The sequence below is a fragment of the Pituophis catenifer genome, unplaced genomic scaffold (genome assembly GCF_029215685.1).
Source record: "Pituophis catenifer annectens isolate HBS135680 unplaced genomic scaffold, rPitCat1.0.hap2 SCAF_5, whole genome shotgun sequence".
NCBI classification, from domain to species: domain Eukaryota; kingdom Metazoa; phylum Chordata; class Lepidosauria; order Squamata; family Colubridae; genus Pituophis; species Pituophis catenifer.
Window position 1 is genome coordinate 15,663,404 of NW_027256885.1, and position 21,496 is coordinate 15,684,899.

Genomic DNA, 21,496 nt, shown 5'->3' on the forward strand with positions numbered 1-21,496 from the left:
GTTACACTTCCACCTGATAATTTCACGCAAATCAAGCAGCTCCCTGATTCAGAGCAAGACAAATGGTATGATGCAATGCAGGTTGAAATGGACAGTCTAAAGAAACTTAAGGTATTTACACCTGCAAAACCTCCAGCAAACAAAAAGGTCATTGGCACTCGATGGGTCTACAGAATCAAAAAGAAACCAAATGGTGAGTCACTGTACAAAGCCAGACTTGTAGCTCAGGGTTTCGCTCAACGTTATCCTGAGGACTACACAAATACTCACCGACAGTCAGAACTGAGAGTGTAAAAATTGCTTTAGCAACTGCAACTATCCTTGGTTTAGAAGTTTTCCAGTTTGATGTTGACACGGCTTATCTACATGCAGACCTAGACGAAGAGATCTACGTGAGAAGTCCTCCAGGATTCCGACAGCAAGAAGGGGATACCTGGTTCCTAAACAAAAGTCTCTATGGTCTGAAACAATCTGGTTTAATGTGGTATTTATGTCTTACTGACAAGCTAAATTCAATGGGCTTTATTAAGTCCAAAACTGATGAGTGCGTGTTCACAAAAAGATCTAACAATGCATATGAGATAGTTCTTGTTTATGTTGATGATATTGTTTATATTGGTCCAAATAAGCAAATGAGTGAAATTTTTGCCAAAGCTTTGCAGAGATACTTCACATTGAAATCATTAGGTCACATTAGCACTTATTTAGGTGTTCAGATTGAAAAAACACAGAAGGGGTTTAGTCTTTCACAAGAAGATAAAATTGAACAAGTTTTGCATCATTGCAACATAAAAGATGCTAACACAACAAAGACACCCATGCAAACAGATTTTCACAACTTGACACAAGAAGAAAGTCCTGAGTTCGAGGATCAAACACTTTATCGTTCAGTCATTGGGTCACTATTATACATTAGTAGTTGGACCAGACCCGACATTGCACTTAGTGTTAATCTCTTATCTCGACACGTAGGTAAGGCAAAACAGTTTCACTGGACATGTATTAAGAAAGTATTGAGATACCTAAAATACACCAAACATTTGAAGTTATTGTTAGAACCAACACATACTGATTATGCAGAATTATGTTGTTATGCAGATTCTGATTGGGCAAGTGATAAGAAATCACGTAAAAGTACTTCAGGTTATATGATGTTCTTAAATGGATGTCCTGTTTATTGGCAAGTACGTAAACAGAATTTTGTTTCTTGTTCATCTACTGAAGCTGAATATGCTTGTGTTTCAGATGCATGTAACTCTCTAACTTGGTTTGATGCTTTAGTCACAGATATCTGGACACACCCGATCCGACCGATCACAGTGATGGAAGACAATGAATCGGTGATTTATATTTCTGAATCTCATTTCACAGGTTCTAGGTCCAGACACATTGACATTCGTTATCAAAACATAAAGCATTTAGTGAAAAAAGGTTTTGTCAAAATGCAATATGTATCTACACATGATCAAATTGCTGATATGCTCAACAAACCACTTCCAGCAGCTCAACACGAGTATCTGCGTGAGAAGATGTGCCTTATTTGATGATGAACTGATATTAGCTCAACTGGCAAAGAAGGGGAATGTCACTGCGTTATTTTATTTACCAGCTGAGCTCATTATTTCTGGACTGTCAGACTCTCCGTAGCTTTGCCAACTTCTTATCAGTAAGCTACGTGTTTCCGCATCCACCCACATTCCTTCACTTGCTTCTCACACTTTTTTCCTTTGTTCTCTTGCCAGAGGTCCGGCTCACATAGCCGGCAAGAATTATTTTCAAAAATGTAACAATTAACTTTTCTTAGTTAGTGAGGTGTTTTATTTTCTTTATAACAAATAAATGAGTTTTATTAGAAACCTTTTCCTCGCGTTTCTTTTCAGATTATTGCAACTTGGATTAAGCCACGACCCATCTCCTCTAAACCAGGGTAATTAGTCCCAGAGCCAAACATGGGATTAATAAATGCCCTGACAGAATCAACCTTAAGCCTGGTGAGAATTGAACTCGCAGTAATTGCAGGCAGCTGGAAGCTAAATACTATCTTTAACAGTAGCATTAGTCTGCTGCGCCACTCAGGCTCATTAAAGTAATGGTGCAAAGAGTTGACTGGTTGCCCAGAAAGCAATGTAAAATAATACAGTGCTCAAAAAAATAAAGAGAAGACAAGTAGAAGACATCCGAGATCTGAATGAATGAAATAGCCTTATTAAATACTTTGTTCGTTACATACAGTAGTTTTGTGTTCCCTTTAGTTGTTTGAGCAGTGTATAAACTACTGTATGTAAAGAACAAAGTATTTAATAAGGCTATTTCATTCATTCAGATCTTGGATGTCTTCTGCTTGTGTTCCCTTTATTTTTTTGAGCAGTATATTATTAAGTGAACAGGGCTACAGTTATAAAAAAAATAGAAGAAAAATTGATGGAAACTTAACCAAAGATGGCATTTTTAAGTTTTTGAAAAGGTATAAGGAGACTCAGTCACTACAAAACCACACTGGTAAAGGCAAGAAAAGGTGCACAACAGCAAGTGATGAGAGACAAATTAAGAGACTGTGCCTATGTGACAGAAGAAAATCATCTGGGGGTATGCAAGATGAAATGGTGCAATGCAATGTGAAGTTGTGCAAGGATTGTTCGGCGCAGACTGCAGGAATTTGGCCTAAAATCTAGAATTCCATGAAAAAAGCCACTTTTATCTCTCAAACAAAGATTGAAAAGACTAAAACACTTAAAATCCATGTTACCTGGACAGAGGAACAATGGGACGGTGTTATTTGGAGTGATGAGACCATGATCACATTTTATGATGGCATAAAATACATAAGGAAAAGAATCGGAGAAGATTTGCATCCTGATTGCATTACATGTACTGTGAAACAGTCAGTGTTATGATCTGGGGTTGTATAACATCAAAAGGTGTGGGCAGAATTTGTGTGATTAATGGGAATAAAAGGTAAAGGTTCCCCTCGCACATATGTGTTAGTCGTTCCGGGTGTGTGTGTGCTCATCTCCGTTTCAAAGCCAAAGAGCCAGCGTTGTCAGACGTCTTCATGGTCATGTGGCCGGCATGACAACACCAAAGGCACACAAAACGCTGTTACCTTCCCACGAAAGGTGGTCCCAATTTTTCTACTTGCATTTTTTATGTGCTTTTGAACTGCTAGGTTGGCAGAAGCTGGGATAAATCACGGGAGCTCACTAGGGATTTGAACCGCTGAACTGCCGACCTTTCAATCGACAAGCTCAGCATCTTAGCCACTGAGCCACCATGTCCCTTAATGGGAATATAAATGACCAAAAATACATTAATGAAATCCTTGAGCCCAAACTGAAGCCTTCCGCACATGATCTTTTCCAAGACAATGAAGCATTTATATTTCAACAGGATTCAGCTCCATGTCATGTTGCTGCTATGTGCAAAAAGTGGTTTCAAGATAATCATATTCCACTGCTGGAATGGCCTGGGAATAGCCCAGACCTTAAATCTATGGAACCAACAAAAGAAACTTGTTCATCAGAAACGACCCAGCAATAAAACCCAGTTAATAGAAGCAATCATTCAATCTTGGTTTCACATTATAACAGTTGCAGACCTAAAAGACTTGGTTCACTCCATGGGAAGACGTAAGGCCATAATTCATGCTAAAGGTTACCCAACTAAGTATTAACTGACATGGTAATAATTTTTGTATATCTTTTTTTTTTCCTATGGTGATAATTTTTGTATATCTCTATGTGTTTCACTTTTCTTCTTTATAACTGTTATTCTAATAGCAAATCCTTCATAAAAGTTATTGCATTACATTCTTGATTAAATTATCTTTCCATTGATATATAATTTTATGGTACTACTCCAAAAAAGGTGGTTATTAGCCATCAAACCTCAAAAATACACTTCTCCCAAAAGGTTTCCACAAATTTGGCCGCTACTGTATGCAACCTCCCAAATTTCAACAAGATTGTGCTCATTTAGGATACCTTGTGAGTTGGTGTTAAACCTCAGGATCCCATCCCTCTTACACTTCACTTGGTCATCCTGCTTCCCTCATTTTTTCACTCAATCTCCCTTCCCCAGCATTCAAAGGTCTGCAGTGTAACCCGGCAACTAGTCTTGCTCCCAAGTTCACTACTTCCTATAGGTGTCATTGCCACGGATCCCAGCTGCAGTGGCTGCCTACATCACTCTCTCCGCTGCCATTTTGTCTCTCATTAGAAGTGGTTTGTACTTTGCCACTTCACCAGCAATCCAGCTTTGACCCTGTGCCTGCTATGCCACGTGCAGCCCTCTCTTGTTGGTCTCAGCCATAGTGACACTACTCACAACAATGATTATCATGTCCAGATGTCGCAATGTCACTGTCATTCTCACCACCATGCCAATATTTCCTGGTGAATCAATAAAATCAATCCAATAAAGGCATAATATAGAAAATCACAATCCAGAAATACATGCCTCAAATTGTTAGACATTCATCTTCTGTCATTTTTGTTTCATATTTCTGTTCCTCTTCTCTGCAGTCCTCCTTATCCAGATCATTTTTAGGACTGAGCAAAGGTAGTCAAAGTCTCCAGCTGGCTTTGTGCCTAAGCTAGAACACAGTCTCCCAGTTTCTGACTTGTTGCCTTTAACCACTACAACAGACTCTAGAACAGTGGTTCTCAACCTTCCTAATGCCACGGCCCTTTAATTTAATTTAATTTAATTTCATTTTATTAGATTTCTATACCGCCCTACTCCCGAAGGACTCAGGGCGGTGCACAGCCAAACAATAAAAACACATACAATACAAAATTTAAAAATAGAATAAAATCAAATTAAATAATTTTGGCCCCGACAAATTTAAAACCCCAAACTTTTAAAACCAATTTAAAATTGAATATATAAGTACTAAAAGATATTTAAAATTTTAAAAATCTTTTATAAAAGAGGGGGAAATTTAGGCCAGGCCGGCCTGGTGAAATAGTAAGGTCTTTAAGGCGCGGCGGAAGGTGCGCAGATCCGGGATCCTCCGTATCTCTGGGGGGAGCTCGTTCCAGATAGTAGGTGCCCCCACAGAGAAGGCTCTCCCCCTGGGGGCCGCCAGTCGGCATTGTTTGGCTGACGGCACCCGGAGGAGCCCCTCTCTATGGGAGCGTACCAACAGTTCCTCATGTTGTGGTGACCCCCAACCATAAAATTATTCCTAAAACCATTGAAAATATGTGTTTTCCGATGGTCTTAGGCGACCCCTGTGAAAGGGGTCGTGACCTACAGGTTGAGAACCACTGTTCTAGAAGAATAAAATGGACTGAGTTCATGATTGTATCTTTGAGATACATTCATTGTTTTTTTAAATCAGGTTTCTGTTATTATTTATATTATCTGTCATTCACCCTTATCCACCCTGCTCTAGGGTGTACTAATGATCCATGAAATTTGTCTGCAATATGCAAAGTAAAGAGGCACTTACCATAATTCCTCTTGCAGAATTAGAATTGTTTATTGGAGTTTTGAGGCAGGGAGGGAGTGTGAACGTATGGTGGTAAAAAAGTAGCCAGTGCCCTTTAATGTTTGTCATATAGTAAATGGGAGGAGAAGAATGGTTGGACCAGATGGCTGAGTATGTTTGAGGTCCCTTCTCCATTCTGAAAAAACCTTTCGGGAGACTAGTTTCCAGGCTGTGTATTGGCTGTATCTGAAATCATATTTGCTATAGTTGACTCAGAATTCATGTATTTAGCATCACAGTAAACCATTTTATTGCATGATTAATAGAATGTTCAGTGAATGAACAATGAAATACAAAAAAATTACCCTCATATTTTAGGAAGTTTCTGTGCATTGGAAATGATGTTATGGATTGGGTGTCCAAATGTGCCTTCTCTCAGCTTTGGTCTATGTTTTTGGGTGTTAAGCTTAAACTTTGCAGCTCCTACCATTTTTCAGAATACAATGGAAGGTAGTATTTATTAATGCTAATGTAAAAATGTCTGCTTTATTTTCCAGGTGCCATGTTTCAGGACATAGTGGGAGTATTGGGAAAGAAGAACTAAAGATACAACATAACTTGAGATATAGGCTAAGTGGAAAAAAATTAACCTGTCTCTGAGGTGACTAAAGGGGAATAATGGTGATTTTGCACCGGGCTCGGCCGCCTGCTTCCGCCCCAACCAGCAATGAATCTTGACTCGCTCTCGCTGGCCTTGTCTCAAATCAGCTACCTGGTGGACAATTTAACTAAGAAAAACTACCGAGCCAGCCAGCAGGAAATACAACATGTAAGTGGGGAGCGTAGCACTACTTCGAAATTGTGATGGAAAGAAGATAAGCTTATTCTCAGCTTATTTTATACCACTGCTTTTCCTACTCCTTGAATTTCTTCATATAACAACCATGGGTCTTATTGTAATCCATTTGGTAAAAGCTGTGTTTCATCTAGTGACATCAACTGACAGTTTGCTGTTTCCAGATTAGTATCGAAATTGTGTTAGATGGCTTGGGCTAAATTCATTTACCACTTATTAAAATTCCTGTGCTTAATTTTGTTTGCTGTCAGAAGTGTCAAAAGTGCTGAGTCAGAGTTCAGTCAGTGCCAATAAGTACTTTGTTACAGTTTTTTTTCCTGTGTGCTGCTCCCACTATCCATGAATGGGTTAATGCTTCAGCCTTTGGCAAACAACTGAGTGTTAAATAAAGACAAAAGGACTTCCCCCTTTCCCCACACCCCCCAATCCCATGATACCCCAGTCTTCGCTCAGTTGTTTGGCAAACTCTGAAGTGTTTCCCGGGAGCTCCTGCCTTAAGGTATTGCTTTCCCTTTTTTCTCTCCTTCCCTTCTCAGGGACGCCTAGGTTTTTATTTTATTTTTAAGTATTTCCTTCCCCCGGGGATTTTCTTCTAGTTCACTGCTTTATTTAATTTTTTTCCCTTTTTTTTCGCTAATCGCCACTCTTAGCGGCAGCGCTGATCAGCTGGGCGTCGGGTTCGGGAAGCCGAGCCGCCCACGCAGCGCTTTCGCCCGGCACTATCGGCGCCAATTTTCAAAGCTGCTCGAAGCCGCGCGGGGTGAAGAGGAGAGCGATCGGCTTGGATCCACGCCGGATTCAGCAGCCTGCAGCCGCGGTTCGCCCGGCTAGCCCTGCCAGCCACCGCAGCGCCTCAGAAAGAGCCCCCGCCGAGCGGATAAGAAGCACGGCAGCTGGCTGGACCCCCGGGCCTCCAGCATAAGTCCTGTGCATACAGAAGGCGCCCGAGCCGCATCCCACGTGGCACCCGCCATCTTGGAGACCACGTGGGCCGCCATCATGGGCAATCATTTTCCTGCAGCTCCGACAGGCCCACCAAGCCCTCAAGTGGGGTGCCTGCGATAAGAGTTAGCTGGTGAGACCTTCGGGCTCTCAGCTGCTGTTACTCGTTGGGCGGGGCAGAGCGCTCAAGTCTCGCCGGAATCACACAGCGGAGAGGGGGAGCCTTGCTCAGGGAACAGAGCACAGCCCCATCGCGCCATGTCTGACTCCCCTTTCTCCTCAGACCCGGAACTGGAACTGAGCCCACCTCGCAAGGGGGCTAAATCATCCAAAAAGAGTTCCAGGAAGAGGTCTGAAAACCCTAGCCACAGGTCAAAATTTGGGACGGGGCTAACCTTCCAGGACAAGGACGCGCAAAGACGCCATCAGGCACTCGAGAGACAGTGCGCCAAGGCCCAAAATGCGTTGGCTATGTCCCCCACCAGGGGGCCAAGACCAGAAAGCGCTACGCTTTCCACGCCTTAGGGAGTCAGCCTCCGCGATGGCCACCTGGACGGATCTAGCCCAGACCCCGGCGACCCCGGTCCTGACAGGGGGCTCCAGCAGGTCGCTTCCCCCGCCCCTGTCCAGAGTGAATCTGCGCCCCTCTCACCAGCGGGGCCTTCGCACAGCCCTGCCCCGTGCGCAGGAGCGCAGGGGGGGCCGCCACCGCCATCACATCTGGACTTCCAAGCCATGTTCTCCACGGCGCTATCATCCTTCTTAGCCGCCAGCTGGCAGCAGGCAGCCCCACCTCCTCAACCAGCTCAGGTCCAGGGGTCTCACCAGCAGGTCCGCAACAAGACCTTGGCCCCCTTGGCACCAGAGTCCTCCGAGGAGTCAGATCAAGCGGATGAGGCCCCCGAGGACGTCGAGTTCTCAGAAGATGAGGGCCTGAACCCAGACACGCCTGCTTTCACTGGCCTTTTTCGACCAGCACTATTTAGGTCGCTCCTCCACAAAGCGCGACTCACAACTAACCTGGGAGTGCCAGGGGAGGTGAAGTCTACACCAACCTCCACAGTGGGGCCCCACGATGCCCTGTTCAAGTCGTCCAAACAGGAAAAGGACTGCATCCCCTGTCCACAGCTGTTCTCTGATGTCATCCAAAACGCCTGGGGGCAACCGGCTTCTCAGACTACACCAAGCAGCCTAGACAAGAAGCTCTACTGTTCGGCCCCGGAGCTGGAGGATCTACTACTCCTCCCTACTGTGGACCAGCCGGTCGCAGCTCTGTCATCTCCATCACTGGTCTCCACAGAGGCACTGGATGGGCTCAAAGTGGAGGAGAAGAGAACAGAGTGGGCCTTCTGCAAAACACACCAAGCAGTAGCCTGGGCGATCAGGACATCCACAGCCACGTCCTTCAATAGGGCGGCCCTCATTTGGCTGCACCAGATGCAAGAAAGACTCCCTCCGGAGGACACCAGGCTACAACAAGACATCAACAAGATTATTGCGGCCACCGAGTACGCCTCTGATGCTTCCTTAAACTCGGCAAAATTCGCATCAAGGGCCCTAGCCTCCACCGTCACGGCTAGGAGACTCTTCTGGCTGCGCCCCTGGAAAGCGGATGTTAAGGCCAAATGGAAGCTGGCTGCAGCTCCCTACAAGACACCGAACCTCTTTGGAGCAGCCCTGGATCCGGTCCTGGTCGAGGACAAGGATAAGAGGAAGATCCTGCCATCGTCTTACCGCCGCCAAGAGGCGGAGGTACTTCCCCTATCCGGTTCAACAGCCCTTTCGGCCTGGCTCAGGGCCCAGGGGGTCCTTCTCGCACCACTCCAATTACATGGGAGGTGACAGACCACATGACAGGCAGCAGTCACGGGACCGGGGCAGGAATCAGCAATCCAGAAAGCCCTTCTGTGGGGCAGGCTTCAAACCCGCCAGGAGGGGGAAGTGACTCCAAGACCGAGGGGCCCATAGGGGGAAGACTGCTCCTCTTCCACCACCAATGGGCCCGGTCGACCTCGGACTCGTGGGTAAGGCGCACCATCTCATTTGGACTATCAATAGAATTTGCAGGTCCGCCGCCTCAGCGCTTCGTGCAGTGCCCGGTCCCTCAGTCCTCCGAACTTCGGGCCCTAATGTCCCAAGAACTGAACCACCTTCAGGAGGTCAGAGCCATAGAGATGGTACCTCCAACCCACCAGGGCTCCGGGTTCTATTCAAGCCTCTTCCTCGTCCCCAAGAACTCAGGGGGATGGAGGGCCATCCTGAATCTAAAGAAGTTGAACCTGTCTGTGCGATACCACAAGTTCAAAATGCACTCACTTCAATCGATTCTAACGGGGGTGAGACGAGGAGACCTTCTCCAATCAGTCGATCTTCGGGAAGCCTACCTCCACGTCCCCATTCACCCGGACCACAGGCAATTCCTGAGGTTCGAATACGCAGGCCAACACTTTCAATACCGGGCCATGCCTTTCGGACTATCATCGGCACCCCGCACCTTCACCAAACTTGTGGCGGTGGTGGCAGCCAAACTGCGAGCCATCCCGGTCCGGGTCCTCTGCTACCTAGACGACATCTTGATACTCTCGACAACTCATGATCAGGCGGTCAGGGACTTACACCTAGTCCTCGAAACGTTTCAGAACCACGGGTTCACAATCAATCTCGAGAAGAGCCACCTTCAACCCTCCACTCAGATCCTCCACCTAGGGGCAGTAATAGATTCCTCCAGAGGACAGGTCTTCTTATCACCGGACAGGGTCCAGAGTCTCCAGCAACTGGCCCTTCAAATCCTGTCAGGGAGGAAGGCCACCCTCCTCCAACTATCGTGCCTCCTGGGGAAGATGGTCTCCTGCTTCGGCATCGTTCCGTGGGCACGCAAACATTCGAGGGCTCTCCAATGGCTATTACTCCCTTACCAACGTTCGGGGAGGGCCAACTCGAAACGCAAGGTTCACCTCACCCCCAAGGTGCGTCTCTCCCTCAGATGGTGGACATCCACTGCGCTCCTCAAGGGCTCAGAGTTCCTAGACCCGGACAGACTGATCCTCACAACAGACGCAAGTCTTTGAGGATGGGGGGCGCACCTGCACAACGGGGTGGCACAGGGCCAGTGGACCAAGGCCGAACAACGCAACAGCATCAACCTGCTGGAACTCTGGGCAATCAGATTAGCCCTGCGCCACGGTTCAGGGCCGGCACGTTCTGGTCCTGACAGACAATATCTCGGCCAAGGCCCACGTGAACAGGGAGGGAGGCACGAGATCTCGCACCCTGATGCTAGAATCCGAAGTCCTATTCGAGTGGGCGGAAAATCACCCGCTCTCGATCAGGGCAGACCACATTTCAGGGTCAGCCAACGCAAGAGCAGACTGGCTCAGTCGGACAACGATAGATCAGGTGGAATGGCAACTCCACCCCCACCTCTTCAGGGAGCTCACCTCCAGGTTCGGGAGACCAGTGGTGGACCTATTCGCGTCTCCAGCCAACGCCCAGCTCCCCCGATTCGTGTCACGCTACCCGACACCACAAGCAGAAGACCACGACGCCCTTCACTGCAAGTGGCCAGCAGGTCTCCTATATGCATTTCCGCCAGTCCCGCTGATCCCTCGCCTGGTGCGGAAGTTACTGGCAGAGAGGGCCAAGCTACTCCTGGTGGCCCCAAATTGGCCGCGAAGACCGTGGTTCGCCGACCTGGTGGCCCTGTCAGTGGAGCAACCGTGGGTGATCCCGCCACACCAGGTGGTACTGTGCCAGGGCGAGGTCAACCACCCAGAACCGCAGTGGCTCCAATTAGCCGTCTGGCATTTGATCGGGTCATCCTGAAGAAAGACAACTTGCCAGATTGCGTTGTCAGCACTATTCAGGCGGCCAGACGTCCGTCAACAACTCGGATTTACGAGGCATCCTGGAAGGCCTTCTGCAGCTGGAGTTCCGAGCACCACATGGATCCCACCACAGCAAGGATTCAAGACATCTTACTGTTCCTTCAGGCAGGGTTAGACAAGGGGCTGGCCCCAGCGACCCTAAGACGTCAGACCGCAGCCTTATCGACCGTCATCTCCTGTGCACCATACCAGTCCCTATCACATCACCCGCTGATCAGAGGGTTCCTCCATGGGGCAATTAACCTACACCCACCTGCAGTGTACCGTTACCCATCCTGGGATTTATCACTAGTGTTACGGGCCCTGACAGGCCCTCCTTTCGAACCACTGGACTCGGCCTCCCTCAAACACTTGACCCTCAAGGTGACCTTCCTCATAGCGATCACTTCAGCGAGGCGAGTCTCAGAGTTAGCGGCCCTTTCCGTCCGTAAAGACCTCTGCATTTTTAAGGATTCCTCCGTGGTTCTCCGTCTGGACCCGACCTTCATCCCAAAAGTGAACTCTTGGTTTCACCGGGCCCAGGAACTTATCCTGCCAGACTTCTGCCCGTCCCCAAAGGACCACAGGGAGAAGCGTTGGCACACTCTAGATGTCCGTCGGGCGATTCGGACATACATACACAGAACTGTCTCCTTCCGTCACACAGAAGCCCTCCTAGTCTCGTTCAACCCTGCGTCCATGGGGCAGAAGATCTCAGTCCCCACGGTCAGCAGATGGATCAGGGCCTGCATCGCATTAGCCTACGACTTGAATTCCAGTCAACCACCAGGCAACATCCTTCCCCACTCAACCAGGAGCGCGGCCATGTCTGCAGCCTGGGCTACACAGGCCTCTGTAGCTGATATTTGCAGAGCAGCAACCTGGTCCTCTGTGTCGCCCTTCATCTGGCACTACAAGATAGACGTTTATGATTCAGCTGAGGCGGCGTTTGGCCGCCGGGTGCTCCAGCGGGTTGCGACTGGAGAGGACTGCGGGCAGTCAGCCCCCCGCCCAGGGGACGTAAGCTTGGGTATATCCCATTCATGGATAGTGGGAGCAGCACACAGGAAAATGGACGTTGTCTTACCTGAACGTCCCTTTTCTGGGTGCTGCGTACACTATCCATTCCCGCCCGTATCTTTGGGCTTCCTGCCCGGCGGTGATTTTTTCTCCGTTATCTAGTTCTGGCCATGTTGGAGCTGGTCTGTTAATAAAGTTTTGGTTGTTTCTACATCCTGGCTCTGTCAATGATTCTGTGCCACACCTTCGCTCAGACTGGGGTATCATGGGATTGGGGGTGTGGCTGAGCAGTGGGGAAAGGGGGAAGTCCTTTTGTCTTTATTTAACACTCAGTTGTTTGCCAAAGGCTGAAGCATTAACCCATTCATGGATAGTGTACGCAGCGCCCAGAAAAGGGACGTTCAGGTAAGACAACGTCCATTCTCTGAAAGTAAGAGTAGAGGTTTTGATCCACCCCGTGTTTTTGGCCAGTCTTTTCCGATATTTTCCATGTTTGATTGCATTGCTACATCAAAAACCTTTGACATTTCTGGATTAGACTGTAGGATGAAGAAAATGTTCTCTGGAATATATTGCTACTCTAAAAGGCACCTTTTCTTATATTTAGCATTTATGGTAAGTATACAGTTAATTTTTAGTTACACGTTTTTGTTAGTATGTTCTATTTTTCAGGTTAAAAACATAACTGGCTATATAAAACCATTCTAGTAGAGGAATTGAGGCAGGTAATTCAGTTTTTATATTAGGCTGCACACATTTTGAAAGCAAATTGACTCATTTTCCTGACTTTAATCCTTTTTGACCTGAAGAAGTAGATAAGGTTCTGGTTGTTAGCTATACCAGCTCTGTAATAGATGCATGTCTCCCCTAGTTGGCTAAGGCCTCTTGGGAGATAACGTGGATGCATCGTAGTGGTGGTTAAATCCTCTTCGAGAGATGGTTCCATTGTCTGATAAGGAGGCTCCTCCCCTAAGCGGCCATCACGGACACAACAGTACTGGGCAATTTATATTGAGTTTCCAAGCTTTACTTTTGGGGTAAGGTGGAGAAGTTGATTGCACAGCAGCTTCAAAGAACTATGGAAGAAGTGGATTATCTGGACCCCTTTCAGTCAGGATTCAGGCCCAGATATGAGATGACAATGATGGCATTCTTGAATGATCTCTGGCAAGAGCAGGGCAGGGGAAGTCTTGACCTTGCTCTTGACCTCTCAGCAGCTTTCAATACAATCAGTCATGGTATCCTTCTGGACTGACTTTGGGTGGATGGGTGGGGGTTGGTGACACAGTGTTGTGCTGTTCTCCTTCCTTTTGAGCCAGTTCCAGTTGGTAATGATAAGGAAGTGGGGTCCAGTTTGTGGCCTGTAATTTGGAGTACCATAGGATTTCGTGTTGAACATCTACCCTGTTTCCCCAAAAATAAGACATTCCCTGTTAATAAGCCCAATCGGGCTTTTGAGCGCATGCGCTAAAATAAGCCTCCCCCTCAAAAAAAAAAGCCCTCCCTGAAAATATTTAAACGCAGAGCTGGAAATCGGGTAAGACGGCAAGAGGAGCCCCATCTTGCTCCACGCGCCCCAAAATAATAAGACCTCTCCGAAAATAAGGCCAAGTGCTTATTTCGGGATTCAAAAAAATATAAAACAGGCTCTTATTTTCAGGGAAAAACGGTACAGGAAGATGAGATCATCCATGGGATCGAAGGAAGGTATATAAACTGTGCTAATCATACCCAGATAGACATCTCTGTCCCAGGCTGTCCAGGTGATGCTATGGGGGTCCTGTTGCTGTCCGGGAGGCTGTGGGGCCTGTATGGGGAACAACAGGCTCAACCCTAGTAAGATTGAATGGCTTTGGGTTTTAGGACTCCCTGGTTTTAGGAATGTTCCACCCCTTGTTTTAAATTCTACTCAGAATTACTACTAAATTCTCCTTGGGCATGCATGGAGGTTCTCCTAGTCTTGGGGCTCTTGCTTGAAATACAGGGTGGCAGCCATGATCAAGGGGGAGTTTACACAGCTTTGTGCTGTGCATCCATTCATATGGATAGGGAAACCCTGCTCATGGTTACCCACACTTTAGTCATCTCCCACTTGGATTATTGCAATGCACTCTATGTGAGGCTGCCATTGGAAAGCAGTTGGAACATTGCACTGTGCAGTAGCACAGGCAGTTATGAGTGTCAGTCACTTGTTCATGGACACCATGCTCCATGAGCTGTATTGAGTGTTAGCGTACTTCAGGGTGAAATTTGGAGGTGGGCTGGTTAAAGCCCTTCATGTCTTGGGACTGTGTTACATCTGGGATCCTTTCATTCTAGTGATGTCTACCCATCCTGTTAGAGCTGGCAGGCAAGGTATGCTCTGACCCTGTCCCCAAAGAGTGCCAGCTGCAAGAGGCAGGAAGAGAGCTTGTCTGCCCCAGAACCGATCCTCTGGAACATTCTTTCCCCAGAAATTAGACTTGGCCCACTCCTGCTGGCCTTTTGAAAGGCATTGGAAATCTGGCTTTGACATCAAGCCTAGGGTTGGTCAAAGTTGGTTTAAGTTATCTCTTGTTTTCGATGGGATTGTCTTTCGGGGCTTTTTTCTTCCTGTTTTTTAACTGTTTCAGTGGCAAAGTCATGTCAGTGGGACAGGTGGCATATGAATGTATCAGATATATTCCAAATGCCCTCTGACAGAACTTAATTTCTAGAAGGATCCTTCTTGATGACACTAATTAACTTCCAGGGGAGACTGTTGCGGACTTCAGGAGCCTGTATTGCCTTAGCCCCCCTCCTTCTTGGAAAACAAGATGTATTGGGGGAACCCTTTTCTGGTGGGGGAAATGATCCTGCAGATAACTAGTTGCCTAACTAAAGCTTCAATCTTGGCTTATATTTTATCTGGAGGCCATGTCTATACATTTCAGCTTGGCTCTTGAAAGTAATTGGAGGTTATTTTCTACATCTTAGATTGTGAACCGGCACAGACCTGAAGCAGACAGGCATTTGCTACGCTGTCTCTTTTCTCATGTGGATTTCAGTGGCGATGGTAAAAGTAGCGGGAAAGATTTCCACCAGGTAAGTTGAAGTGAAGAATTTTCTATTATGTTTGTCTTGAAGTTTGACTACTATACTATTCGCTACATAACGTTGCACTTGAATACAACTTAGACACTTCAACCAGAACATACGAGCATGCCTTAGTGTACCCATGTAACAGCTTTACAAGCTGCATTGGTTGCCATTTGCTTCTGGGTGCAATTCAGGGTGCTGATCTTTACCTGTAAAGCAGTGGTTCTCAACCTTCCTAATGCCGCGACCCATTAATACAGTTCCTCATGTTGTGGTGACCCCCAACCAGAGGTGGGTTCTAAATTTTTTTACTATCAGTTCTGTGGGTGTGGCTTATTTTGTGGGCGTGGCTTGGAGGTCATGTGACTGGGTAGGCATGGCTAGCTGGTCATGTGACCGGGTGGCCATGGCTATGTGTATAGAGACTACTCAGAGGGCTGAAAAAGTCATTTCTGACAGATCCTCGCACTTTTGACTGGTCCTCACACTTATGACCATTTTCACATTTATGTCCGTGCAGCATTCTTAACAACCATGTCACTCATTTTACAACTGCTTCTCTTCACCATGGTGATACGATAGGGCAAAAAACGTAAAATGTGAGGACAGTTGTAAATTCGAGGACTGGTCAAAAGTGCGAGGACCAGTTAAAAATAACTTTTTCAGCCCTCTGAGTAGTCCATGTGCACAAAAGGACTACCCAGAGGGCTGAAAAAAGTGATTTCTGACAGGTCCTCGCACTTTTGACCGGTCTTCGCACTTATGACTAGTCATCATGCCTATTGTAGCATTTTCCAGAGTGCTGCTCCCACTGTCCATGGCTGGGATCTTCACTTCATATCCTGTCAGTAACTGAGTGAGAGCTGTTAAACTCTCCCTGTTAGGACACGCCTCCAGTCCCATGATCCTCCAGTCTATCACTCAGTTACTGGCAAGAACTGAAGTGAATTTCAGAGCTGTGCTGTTTTAGACTTTAGTCTTTTAATTTTACCGCTCTCCCTGATTTTTTTCTTCTTGTTTAGGCTTTTGTTTCTTTATTTTTGATTATTCCTTTTGTTCATGCCTCTGTGAACTTATTTCTGGCTGCTGTTGCGTGCGGTGAGTCCTTTCGGGCCGCCCACGCCTGGAGCGTCGCAGCTGCCGGATTCCGACTTCGGGGCGGATCCGGCAAGCTACTGTTGGCCGCTAGCGAGGGGATGAGCGTGCAGGCTTGTCGCTCTCCCCGCTGACTTCTGGACATCGGCGGCGGCTTCGGGGCAGCGTCACGCTGTCAGTGTGCTCCCCGTTCTCCTGGCTTTCCGGCGACGGCGTGAGTCAAGGCTTCGGCGCGCAGGCTTGCCACCGTTTCAAAAATCGCCGCTTTCCCTTGCGTTTGGAGGAGCGTCATCCTCGAGGTGCGCCCTCCGTTCGATCGCGCTTCCACCGGACTGGTCAGCAACGTTCCGGTTGGAATTTGAGGAGTCTGCAGGTTGCCTGGCTCGGGCCTGAGGGCGGCAGCGGGCACCATTTTGAGAGACCTTTGAGCGCCGCCATTTTCCCTGAGCTTGAGCCCGCCATTCTGTTACAGCAAGGGGCGGAGTTTGGCCTTTGGAAGCCTTTTGTCTTGGCAACAGGCAGTTTATGCCTTGGACATTTGAAATACTTCTACGTCTCAATCTAGGCCAAAAGAGCTCTCAGCCTCTTAGTATTGGACTTCCTCCTTTCTTCTGTATATAGTTACACCTTTTACCAAAAAAAAAAAAAGAAAAAGAAAAGAGAAAAGGAATTAATATTGCTGTTTGCATGCTAACTTCATCGTTTAACATACCCCTTACTTATTGATATTTACAATAATAATAATAATAATAATATTAATATTAATATTTGTATATATAAAATAAATCAAGAGGACAGTTGGCATCTGTGGGCTACATCCAAGACCCGGTCCTCTTATACTTACCTGCCAGTTCCGTGCCTCCTTGGTCGGTCTGAGCAATTTGTCAACATGGCTGACCACGCACTATCATCTGACATCTGAGCCAGACCATAGCCCGCCACACAGCCCAGCCAAGCGGGCCAAAAAGGCATCCAAGAAACGCTCCATGCCTTCCAGCCACACCTCTCGGAAGTCGAAACCTTCCAAGGGTTTGGACAGAGACGCTCAACGCCGCCACAATGCGCTGGAGAAACAGTGGGACAAGGCGAGGTTGGCGGCTGTGTGGCAGAAGTGGGTCTGGGCACAAGCGCAATTCAACAAGACTCAATTGTCCGGGACTATTCGTCTTCGTATTCTCCTGCCTCATCTCCAGAGAGGAACGCCATCGCGGCTACACAACAAGCCCGACAGTTACACCTTGCCAAGGGTGTCTCTCAGTCGCTGCCTGATGTGTCTAGGGCGGGGATCACTCCCTCCCAGAGACCTGCTTGTCGCCCCCCTGAGGCCACGTTTACCCCTACTGCGGCTGGACTTCGGGGCCCTGATGGGGCGCTTACCCCGGCACCTGTTGACATGCAAGCCTTTTTCGCATCAGCTTTTTCTTCGTTCTTGGCTGCCGGAATGCAACAAGTGTCTCAGCCTCCATCAGTCTCATCCTCGGCTCAGCCCGCTCAACTGGGTCATCAAGTCGCCTCGATCCGAGCTGATAGGAAACAGTCTGCCTCCTCTTCCCGGGCTGACTCTGACCAAGGTGAAGAATGCCCGGAAGATATCGAATTTTCAGATGATGAGGATTTACCACCGGATTCCCTGGGTTTCACGGGGTTGTTCCGTCCATTGACGTTTAAGTCGCTGCTGCACAAAGCTCGTCTTACCACCAATTTGAACACTCCTGGCGTAGACCCGTCTGGCGCTTCTACGTCCGCAGGACCCCACGACGCTTTGTTTATGTCTGCTAAACCGGACAAGGAGGTGATTCCGTGCCCCCGCCTGTTCCTGGATGTTCTTCAGTCGCCTTGGGGTCAACCCGGATCTCTGACATCGCCCAGCACCCTTGACAGGAAGTTGTACTGTTCTGCACCCGAATTAGAGGATCTCTTGGCTCTTCCTACCGTAGATCCACCTGTGGCGTCCTTGGCCTCCAACTCCTTAGTGTCTACTGACTCTCTAGATGGTCTTAAGTCAGAGGACCGCAGAGCGGAGCTAGCCTTCCGGAGGTCTCATCAAGCAGTCGCCTGGGCAATCAGGACGGCGACTGCTACTTCCTTCTTCAATAGGGCCACGCTGATTTGGTTGAAACAGCTCCAACAGAGACTGCCTCCGGAAGAGACTAGGTTGCACCAGGACATAAATAAGATTGTGGCTGCCACCGAGTATTCGGCAGATGCCTCTCTTAACTCAGTGAAGTTTGCGTCCAGGGCTTTGGCATCATCTGTCTCTTCCAGACGTTTGTTCTGGCTTCGACATTGGAAGGCGGACCTCAAGGCAAAGTGGAGGCTGGCATCTGCTTCCTATAAGGCGCCGAATTTGTTTGGACCTGCCTTGGACCCGCTCCTGGTGGAGGATCGTGACAAGCGTAAGATCCTCCCGACAGCATACCGACGCACAGAGAGGAGGTACACTCCTTACAGCCAGCGCCCATCCTTTCGTCCCTTTCAAGGTTCGGGCGGCTCCTTCTCCCGCAGGCCCTCTTTCGCCGGTCCTGACCGGGCACAGGGAAGGGATTCCTTTCGTGACCGAAGCAAGTTCCAGCCACAATCTAAGCGTCCCTTCCGTGGCTCCAACTTCAGGCAGTCTCGCAGAGGCAAATGACTCGCCTCTCACAGGGTCCATAGGCGGGAGACTTCAATTGTTCCATCACCAGTGGGCCCTTTCCACCAAGGACTTTTGGGTGCTGCGCACCATTTCCTCTGGTCTCTCTATCGACTTTATCGGAACTCCGCCGAGCCGCTTCGTCTCCTGCCCAGTTCCAACGTCTGTGGAGCGACACCGACTGATGCTGCAGGAGATTGCCCATCTGTTGAGCATCAAGGCAATAGAACCGGTCTCCCATTCGGAACGGGGATCGGGTTTCTATTCGACTTTCTTTCTTGTCCCCAAAAACTCAGGGGGCTGGCGCGGTATCCTGAACTTAAAGCTATTGAATCTGTCGGTGGAGTACCGCAGGTTCAAAATGCATTCGCTTCGGTCGATACTAGCGGGGGTTCGGTTGGGAGACTTGCTCCAATCGGTGGACCTGAAAGAAGCCTACCTGCATGTTCCGGTTCACCCTCTACACAGATGCTTCCTGAGGTTCGAGTACGATGGGAGGCACTTCCAATACCGGGCGATGACGTTTGGCCTCTCCTCCGCTCCTCGCACATTCACCAAGCTCGTGGCGGTGGTGGCTGCTTCTCTCCGAATTCAGTCGGTGCGAGTGATGTGCTATCTCGACGATGTCTTGATTCTATCTTCCTCTCCAGACCAAGCATCGTGCGACCGGGCCCTGGTACTGGACACATTCCAACGCCACAGATTCTCGATAAATCTGGAAAAGAGCCACCTTGTTCCAGCTACAAGACTGCTTCACCTCGGAGCCCTGATCGATTCGGTCACAGGACAGGTCTTTCTTTCGCCAGACAGGGCTCAAAGCATCACCGACCTGATTCGACAAATTCTACCACTGGAGAAGGTACCGCTCTCGCTCTTATCACAACTGCTGGGGAAAATGGTGTCCTGCTACAACATCGTTCCGTGGGCACGCAGACACTCCCGAGCGTTACAGTGGTTCCTCCTCCCCTTCCAAAAATCGGGCCGTGCCAGTTCGAGTCACCGGGTGTTCTTGCCCCCTCAGACCCGCCTGTCGATGTCTTGGTGGCTGTCACCGGCGATTCTACAGGGCTGCAACTTCACAGAGCCGGACAGGCTGACCCTAACATCGGACGCCAGTCTTCGAGGCTGGGGGGCACATCTGGGCAGCCTTGTTACTCAGGGGCAGTGGTCAACAACGGAGAGCCGCTGCAGTATAAATCTACTCGAGCTGAGGGCGGTGAGGCTGGCGCTTTGTCACTTCAAGACGGCGGTGGAAGGTTGACACGTCTTGATTCTTACCGACAACACCGCGGCAAAGGCGCACATAAACAAGGAAGGCGGCACAAGATCAAAGTCGCTAATGTTCGAGGCGGAACATCTGTTCAACTGGGCGGAGCATCATCTAAGGTCGATAAAGGCGGACCACATCTCGGGTGTGGACAATGTCCGAGCCGACTGGCTAAGCAGGGAACAGATAGATCCAGCAGAGTGGCAACTCCACCCTCGCTTGTTTCAAGAGATCTGCCAGAGGTTCGGTACTCCGATGATCGACCTATTTGCTTCACGAAAGAACGCCCAACTGCCTCGCTTCGTATCCCGGTATCCAGAACCGTCGGCGGAGGACAGCGACGCCCTGAGGTGTCGGTGGCCGGAGGGCCTACTATATGCATTTCCCCCCATTCCTCTGTTGTCACGAGTCGTGAGGGAATTGCTGAGGGAGCAGGCAGACCTGATTCTGGTGGCACCCAATTGGCCACGCAGGGCCTGGTATGCAGACCTTCTCTCTCTCTCTCTGTGTCTCCGCCCTGGGTGATTCCGCCCACTCAAGTAGTCCTACTCCAAGGGGCCGTCTGTCATCCGGAGCCCCAATGGCTCCACTTGGCCGTTTGGCGTTTGAGCGCGTGCTCCTAAAAAAGTCACATCTGTCAGACGGAGTTGTCAAGATTATACAGGCTGCTAGACGACCGTCCACTTGCCGTATCTACGAGGCTTCCTGGAGATCCTTCTGCGCTTGGGGGGCTTCGAGGCATGTGGATCCCACCTCAGCGACGGTGGAGGAGGTCTTAGAATTCCTGCATTCCGGTCTTCAGAAAGGCCTGGCCCCGGCGACTCTGAGGTGACAAACTGCGGCCTTGTCTACCGTTTTGAAGTGTCCTCCCTACGACTCTCTTTCGCGACACCCGCTCATCAGAGGCTTTCTTCACGGCGCGACCAATCTCTGTCCACCACAGGTCCACAGATACCCTACCTGGGACCTCTCTCTGGTGCTTCGGGCTCTGACAGTTTCCCCTTTTGAGCCTATTAGGACGGCTACGCTGAAACATCTGTCGTTTAAGATAACGTTCCTGTTGGCTATCACTTCCGCACGTAGAGTGTCAGAACTCTCGGCACTCTCTATTCGGGAGGACCTTTGTCTTTTCCGGGACAGTATGGTGATTCTCAGGCTTGACCCTACGTTCCTTCCGAAAGTAAATACTCCTTTTCACCGGGCGCAGGAACTTTCCTTGCCAGACTTCTGCCCATCTCCGCGGAACTCTACGGAACGACGCTGGCATAAACTGGACGTAAAGAGGGCTCTACGCATCTATATTTGTCGGACCGCTTCATTTCGCCGGACAGAG

At 48.8% G+C, this 21,496-nt stretch overlaps 1 protein-coding gene across 3 annotated transcripts in view; it reads left to right on the top strand.

Annotated features, from left to right (window-relative positions):
* The window catches only part of LOC139317386 (CCR4-NOT transcription complex subunit 1-like), a 125,158-nt gene that overhangs the window by 40,466 nt on the left and 63,196 nt on the right, over positions 1 to 21,496 (top strand). For all 3 annotated transcript variants that reach the window (XM_070944420.1, XM_070944421.1, XM_070944422.1), the window contains exons 2-3: positions 5,989 to 6,260; positions 15,068 to 15,175. In XM_070944420.1, coding sequence (XP_070800521.1) covers positions 15,126 to 15,175 — 50 coding nt within the window. In that variant the 5' untranslated portion in view covers positions 5,989 to 6,260; positions 15,068 to 15,125. The remainder of the gene's footprint in view (positions 1 to 5,988; positions 6,261 to 15,067; positions 15,176 to 21,496) is intronic.